Here is an 8,339-nt window from a genome sequence, read left to right on the forward strand (position 1 = left end):
ATAAAATTTGCTTAATTTGTATGTATTTGTCATTAATATTACATTGGATTATTTATCTAAAAATTGAAATGGAATATTAAGGACCATTAAACAATTTAGGAAGTAAACAAACATGCTGATATTGATACATTTTTATATCATTATTCTACATATTATTCTGTATTTTATCCTATTCCATGTGCTAGTGTATATTATACTATAGAGACAGTACATTACAATACTTATTAATACAAACTAACAATCAAAGAAAACTTGTATTATTATGAATAATAGTATAGACTTGAATATGATATTTCTCTGCCATTTTTTTTCAATTCTACTTAAGCCGATGCTGGGTAACATGGACGCTAACCATCCATGAACAGGCTCAATCAAACCGAGCATGCAACATTTTCAATTTTGTCATTTTGGTTGTTCTTTTATGCACTATTTTGATGCAATCTTATTTACAATTTACGTTCATTAAATATAGCTATAAACATTATATTTTCTTATGAACAAAAATATCGTAGTGCTTGAAATACATGTATTTACCGAAACATTCATCAGTTTTTCTCTTCAAAATCTCTCCAAAAGAGCAAGGTGTAATATTTGATTCCGGAAGGATGAAAAGATAATGGAAAAACGTCCAGACTCATTGATTTCAATCTCTTCCTGATAGAAAGTATTATAATTTTATGACTTTCATCGGAAACTTATATTACAGATGCTTTTATTTCGCATAAATTTCACATAAAAATGTCTGCTATATTTTGCACATGTAAGATTTTACTGAAGTGAGATGACTGGTCATTAACATAGATAGGAATATCGGTCACTTTCGTCTGAATAATTATAAGTGTATATATTACAATTCTTTTTTTTAATTTTCCTGAAATTGTCTAATGCAAAACTATTGTACGTAATTATTTTGTATAATAGTTTCGCATTAAATTTCGAATATCATGCTTAATTTTTCTATAGTAGATGGTCTATATGCAGTGATTAAAAAAAGGAAAAATCATTATTTTTTTTCTTAACATGACACGATTAATGCTGGTTCCTTCTTTGGCATAGCGTGAGAAACGACTGATACCAGATGTTTGTAGGTTTAGTTTCTCTTTCTTTGTAGAAAAAGGAAAATGCAAATTGGTTGTTTTCAGCCGCTAGAATGCAAACTTAACAATATATAATATTTTTTCACCTTTCCTATAATGCATTGGTGTAAGTTTTATGACAGTTCATAAATGTATAGAAAGTTGGCATTATTTTCATCCAAAATGTCACAACTATAATATAGCTTCTTTGTTTCACCACACCAACAAACAGTATTGGGATAATTCAGATTCTCCAACACAACTTTTCCTGTAGAACAGTCTCCTGATATCTCTTCTATAATATTTCTCTCCTTATCACACACAAAGACAGTACCATCATTTGACAGATACATTCCACAAGGATAAATCATACCACCATAACTACCTATCACATCACCTTGCCAGTTTAATCTTGTTACTGTCTTCATCTCCCAGTCAGATACATAGATTGAACTTCTGTTACATGTTATATAATCTGGACTTTTGAAAATATTTTTTCCATCAATTGTTGTCAGTATAGTGCCATTCATATCAAGGATCTGAAGTTTTGCAGGGGTAACGAATGACACAACATGTTTACCTTGGTAACAGCTTATACCATCACAGATACCATCAACCTTCACATTGTGCTTCTTTATAAGTTTGTTTGATGAAATTGATATAAACTGTATTGTCTGTTTCTTAGGAAGCGTGACTGCAACTTCAGTACTGGTTACTCTCGTGATATCCCATGGTTGATCATCCAGCTGTAGTTGATCAGACACAGATTGACTGCTGGTATCCACCATCTTTACAGCCTTGTTCTTGCAGTCAGTGATGATAACAAGATCAGGAGTCAGCAGAGCCATTCCTGTTATATCGCATGTTCTTTTATCTTTTGATGTCTTCACACAGATTTTTCTCTCATGTGAAGATTGTCTAGACTTTATTTGTAAAGGTTGACATTCTTTATTTAAGGTATTATGTGTCAATGTACCTAATGACCTCTCTGTTTTAAGCTTGGTTAATACTTTTTCATTTGCTTGAAAGTGGTGCTCTTTGACATCATATGATGAAAGCTGTAGTGCAGTTTTCTCAACATCTTTCATTATTTTTTCTGCAAGCTTAAGCTCCATAAAGAGTGTATTAGCTTGTTTTGATGTGTTGAGCTGTTTGATTTTTTCTGAGGATATCTTCAAGGAATTGGTAACTTCTTTACACGATGTTTCTACTGCTGTAATATTTGAGTTATTTTCTTGTTCTGCGACCTTGACTACATGCACAACCTGTCTCTCCAGTTCATCAAGTCTCTGGTTTATTTCTATTCGAAACATTTTAATATCTTCTAGTGCATCTTTTAGTGATCTGTTAGATTTCCCCGTCATTTCCTTGACATCTTTTACCACCTGTTGATAGTGATCAAAAGTGGTATTAAGTGTTTTCAAGATAATTTGAAATTCTTTGCTGTCAATTATATAACAAGAAATATCAGGTATATAATCAACTTTGCAGGAAGAAGGTTGGTGTTCAAGGGTAACACAAACACTGCAAAGTAATTTTTTATGGTCATTGCAGTAGAACTTGATCATTTCTTGTGGATGTTTACAACAGGGTGTTGTAAGATCATCAGACTAGCCTGCGCGGATGGATGTTGAGGGTTGGTTCAAAATTTTAGGCATACTTGTAGCATCTAGAACTGTATGGTGTTTGGAAGATTTAAGTTTTTTGTGGACTGTTAAGCATGTCTTGCAAAGGTGTTCCCTGCAGTCAGTGCAGTAACCAAGGGCAGGTTGTCTGGTTCCTTCCTCGTCACAAGGCTGGCAGTAAACTTGAAGATCTTCATCTGATGCCATGGATGTTGTCGATGATGAAAACTGTTTTGATCCTTTCTTTCCTGGGACTGCCATGTTTACCTAAAATTTAGTATAAACAAGTTGAGTATTTATTGTTCACGTGTCCATTTGTTTCTCTTTACCATAGCATGTCACTCTGATAGTACAATATAAAGAAAGAAACAAACTGTAAATACAAACATTTATGCTAGCCTGTGATATTGTTTAGTTGGGATATACATCACATAAGCAACATTAATGTCTTATGACAGATTTCTAGCTTTACTGGTCAAGGAAGACATAAACAGTTCCTCTATGCAGTGTTTTAGAAATAAGTTGGCAAGACAAGAGTAAAACAACTAATCTTATATCAAAATTAATGGGTTAATTATTCACACCGAGAATTCGACCTTTCTCAAGAGAGAAATTCAAATAGGTCCTTGACAAACATTTATTTATAGTCAAATTATTATTACAACATTCATGATAGGGTTGTATACTGTCAGGTAAAGGTCACAATTAAATATTATCATTTTAGAATATTGAAAAGAAAGTTATTTTTACTAAAAAGGGGCTTAATTTTATCGAATTCCATAATAATAGTTATGAACTGTTGTTTGAAAGTTTGGTGATGGTCATACTGAAACAGTTTGGTGGGGTAAAACAAAACATAGCAGAAATTCCAAATTGAAAAATGGATATCATATTCTCAAAATATGATAAACAAGATCAACAAGGAAAGGCGGCGTTCAATGAACGCAACCCCCACATGACCCAGCAACAAGAACCAATGTCCAGATATATCTTTGTCTTTGCAAGTTTAAGGGTGAAAAGCTGGGGGTGGGTGGGGGAAAGTGTGGTATTGATGATTCTTATCATTAAATGTATTTAAACTTTCATGAATATAGTTAAAATGATTATAAGCTCAAAAATTAATAAAAGATGTGACTCCAAAAACAAGGTGAGAAACATTACTCTCACCTACTATCAGGATTTCATATAAACATAGAAATAAAATAGATAAATACAGAATCCCTAAAGAAAGCCCAACACGGCAAAATTGAAAATGTTGCAGGATCGGTTTGATTGAGCCTGTTCATGGACGGTACTGGAAAGTGCAAGTTACCGTCCACGCCCCCTAGTACCGGCTTAAGCAGAATTCAACATTTAAACATGTAATAGTAAAATTTTGAATTTAGAAACATCCGCAGATGTGTTCATACGGCGGTTATCATGGAACCTTCAATGTGACACTTCCGTGCCATTCCATGAAAAGCGGCGTTTGGTCCCCAAGTAATAAAATGTGTGCCCTAAACGAGAAAACAACGAGAAAACAATAAAGTCAAGCACTTGTTTATAAATCACGTGATAGCAGCCAATTTTTTGTGCCATTCCATTATTATTATTTAATATCAGCCTATAGTAGTTCCTTAGATTTAATAAGTTGCAACTGTACTGCACCTAAACAAGGACAAAACCTATGTTAACAAAACAAAAAACAAATAAATCAAAGCAATTTATGTATTTGAAGTCTGATCATTTTAGTTCTAAAATATACAAGTTAAAAATGCTTTACCTGAATAATTTTTTTCCGTAAAACTTTTCACTTGTTGAAAATTGTCTTCTCCTATATTTGTAACAATGTCCTCTATATTTGTAAATATTTGGCTGTCGCTATATATCATTCAACGAATCCCGGCCCAGGTTTCATGAAATTTGATATCAGTATTACTTCCTTGTTAAGACAGTAAGATAAACTTTATTTAAAGTCGGTTATGGGTAACATGTGTAATGTGATTATGTTTTCTCACGCTGATTTATTATCTGCTCATGCGTGCAGACCAAGATTAGCCGACATACATGTGTCATCTCATAATTCAACTTATTCATCAATGTCCCTAAAATCGATGAATGGTAATGTCTAGATTGAAAGATGGGAAAGTCCATTCAAGATATTTAGTGGGGTTAGAGTAATATACAGAAAATACAGGTAGTTTTAGTTTAAAGGTTTTTAAACCTTATTGTTGTAATTTATTTTTAACTGATATAATATACAGTAGCTATCAAACAGGAATTTTATAAACTTTAAAATGTACTTTCTTTTTAAATTTAACCGACTTTAAACTATTCAAAAACATATGTGTATTCAATGCTTGTTTGCATTTCAAAAGAATTCATTCCGAGGTTGTGAAATATTTTTACAACATTTTGTGATTAAACATGCACAATTTAATACGGAAGCGTCCTGGTGCCAATTCATAATATTCTATAAAAAAATAAACTCCTCCGTAGGAGATAAAAAAGCCTAATTAGGAGTTTATAACACCTACGTAGGACTTTTAAACTCCTACATAGGACTTTATAAGTCCTACGTAGGAGTTTATAACTCCTACGTAGGACTTTAAAACTCCTACGTAGGAGATAAAAAAAAAGCCTAATTAGAAGTATATAACTCCTACGTAGGACTTTTAAACTCCTAAGTAGGACTTTTTAACTCCTACGAAGGACTTTTAAACTCCTACGTAGGACTTTTTAACTCTTACGTTGGACTATATAACACCTAAGTAGGACTTTATAAGTCATACGTAGGACTTTGTAACTCCTACGTAGGACTTTAGAACTCCTACGTAGGCCTTTATAAGTCCTACGTAGGACTTTGTAACGTATACGTAGGACTATATAACTCCTACGTAGGACTTTATAACTCCTACGTCGGACTTTATAACTCCTACGTAGAATACATATCAAAGTACTGAAAGCACAGTGTTCGACGGACATGTATGCTAAAGTATAACTTTCGGAAGCGTCCCGGTTTCTATTCATAATGTTCTATAAAAAAATAAACTCCTACGTAGGAGATAAAAAAGCCTAATTAGGAGTTTGTAACTCCTACGTAGGACTTACTTATAAAGTTTATAAGTCCTACGTAGGACTTTATAACTCCTACGTAAGAGATTAAAAAGCCTAATAAGGAGTTTGTAACTCCTACGTAGGACTTATAAAGTCCTACGTAGGTTTTTATAACTCCTACGTAGGAGTTTATAAGTCCTACAAAGGAGTTTATAAGTCCTTCGTAGGACTTTATAAGTCCTTCGTAGGACTTAATAACTCCTACGTAGGAGATAAAAAAGCCTAATTAGGACTTTATTATTACTACGTAGGACTTTTAAACTCCTACGTAGGACTTTTTAACTCCTACTTAGGACTTTTTAACTCCTACGTAGGACTTTATAACTCCTACGTAGGAGATAAAAAATCCTAATTAGAGTTTGTATCTACTACGTAGGACTTTATGACTTTATAAGAAATGCATACAGAATACTTTTCAAAATCTCAACATTCCGGACCGATATATCGACGATGGAACGAGACACTTAAACCCCCCCCGGCCGAAATTTCAAATTTTAAATATAGAGGACATTTCACTTTGGTTTATACAGAATTTATTTAAGTTTGATTGTGTAGGAAGCTATGAGCTTTTAGACACACTTTCGAATCCGTTCTTGGAACCAACCAGTACGTACTGAGCAATGAGTGTAAAGTTTCTTGCTCAAGGAAACAACGGCTTTCGCCTAATGGGGTTTGAACCCATGCGGCTAGCGATCATAGGGTTACCAGTCACATGGCCATGCCGTCACACTTCACCTTTTAATAAAGTGTCTCAGGTTTCTAGAGTGTACAGTGTCTTAGGGTGAGGTGTCTGTAAGCATTGGCGATATATTCCGAAAAATATCTTTACAGCTATTCGAAACATTTACTCGACAACAAGCATTTCTAAAATATGAATATATCAAAATTTTAAAAGGCTTTAACAATTACTTTTTCCATACGAACAAGCTGAACAAAACGAGCAATTTATCCATTTTCGGCCGTTTCAAATATGATTAAATCCTTATAGGGGGCAGGGGGAGTATTGAAGTGTCTTGTTCCTGCTCCGTAAAGTTTAAAAACAAAACGGTTTACGAAGCATTATGCATGCATATGTTTAATAATGAATTATATCCTTCTTTGAACAAAGTTTAACCCATACCATTTTGTGTACATGTGTATAATCAATATAACTAAACGTACATAACACAGAATCATCGTTTAATATATGCAGATTATGACAAAATCATCTCTGGCTACAGACTAAGGGTATTTACTAAAGCGGCTTGCCACAATTACAACTTGACACATATAATTTATTTTCCTACATATAATGCTTTCTTAATTTATACTCTAGCATACTTGTCCGTCGAATTTTGTGCTTTCAGTACTTTGATATGTATCCTACATTACAAAGTTACACTACGTAGGAGATTTAAAGTCCTACGTAGGAGTTATAAAGTCCTAATTAGGCTTTTTATCTCCTACGTAGGAGTTATAAAGTTCTATGTAGGAGTTAAAAAGTCCTACGTATGAGTTATAAACTCCCAATTAGGCTTTTTTATCTCCTACGTAGGAGTTATAAAGTCCTACGTAGGAGTTAGAAAGTCCTACGTAGGACTTATAAAGTCCTAATTAGGCTTTTTTATCTCCTACGTAGGAGTTTATTTTTTTTATAGAACATTCAACAAATAAAACATGGGCTTCAGGGCAATATGCAAGTTTACGGACTGGTTGGTCAGATTGAGGAAGGTGTATGGCCGAAGCGCAGTTGAGGGCCATATACCTTCCGAGGTCTGACCAACCAGTCCGTAATTTGCATTTTGCCCGAAAGGCCATGTTTTATTTGTTATGTTATACCGAATCTAAATCTTTTCATCCATTTGTTTTGTGCTGTCATTTTACTATTATTTGCTTTCAAAAAATAATTTTACTTGTTCAGTTTGTGATAAATCTCAAACCCTAGTCGGATTTTGTTTTATTATTTCAAGCGATGCAGCAAAAAATCTCGCTCTTCTTTTAATATTCCATTTTTTGTTAATCAAATAAAATATTTAATGTTACTAGACAAAACCCCGGACTTAAAGAATTTCACAAACTGTATAAATAAAATTTATAATTAAATTAAAGAAAAATCATGATTTTTGATCAACATGTAATAAATTTATGTCTCTGATAAAAAGGCGAATCTCCTGGCCATTTTGACAGTTATCGTCTGTTTGTGTCGTCGTGAAATTCGCACGTCGTGAAAGTTACGTTGAAACGATCTTAATAAGAATTATGGACTGCCCCCGGTCTGTACCGGATGATGTCATATTGAATATAGAAGGGCGTATGCAAATGAGGTATAATATTATGAAGTGGCACCAGGATGCTTCCGTAATTATACGAGCCTATGGCGAACATAGTATTATTTTATTCAACGAGTCCAAAAAAATCAGTAATAAACTTACATGAATTTAATATTCTATTTATCACATACCAAAAATAGAGACTGTTTAAAGTGAAAAAGGGTCATTATTCATTGGCGCGCCTACAGTTTAACGCGTATTTACACTATGTTTGTATAACGCATTATTGTTAT

The 8,339-nt window shown here is 33.4% G+C and overlaps 1 protein-coding gene across 1 annotated transcript; it reads right to left on the reverse strand.

The window, feature by feature from the left end:
- Nucleotides 1-1,210: 1,210 nt before the first annotated feature.
- On the reverse strand, nucleotides 1,211-2,440 carry LOC132721537 (uncharacterized). The gene has a single exon (XM_060705857.1). The coding sequence runs from the start codon at nucleotides 2,438-2,440 to the stop codon at nucleotides 1,211-1,213; it is 1,230 nt and encodes a 409-aa protein (XP_060561840.1).
- Nucleotides 2,441-8,339: the final 5,899 nt, after the last annotated feature.

The sequence above is a fragment of the Ruditapes philippinarum genome, unplaced genomic scaffold (genome assembly GCF_026571515.1).
Source record: "Ruditapes philippinarum isolate M1 unplaced genomic scaffold, ASM2657151v2 ctg455_1_1_1_1, whole genome shotgun sequence".
NCBI lineage: Eukaryota > Metazoa > Mollusca > Bivalvia > Venerida > Veneridae > Ruditapes > Ruditapes philippinarum.

Excerpts from the sequence above, each read along its gene's own strand:
- LOC132721537 (XM_060705857.1), bottom strand. The coding sequence starts at position 2,440 with ATGACGGGGAAATCTAACAGATCACTAAAAGATGCACTAGAAGATATT.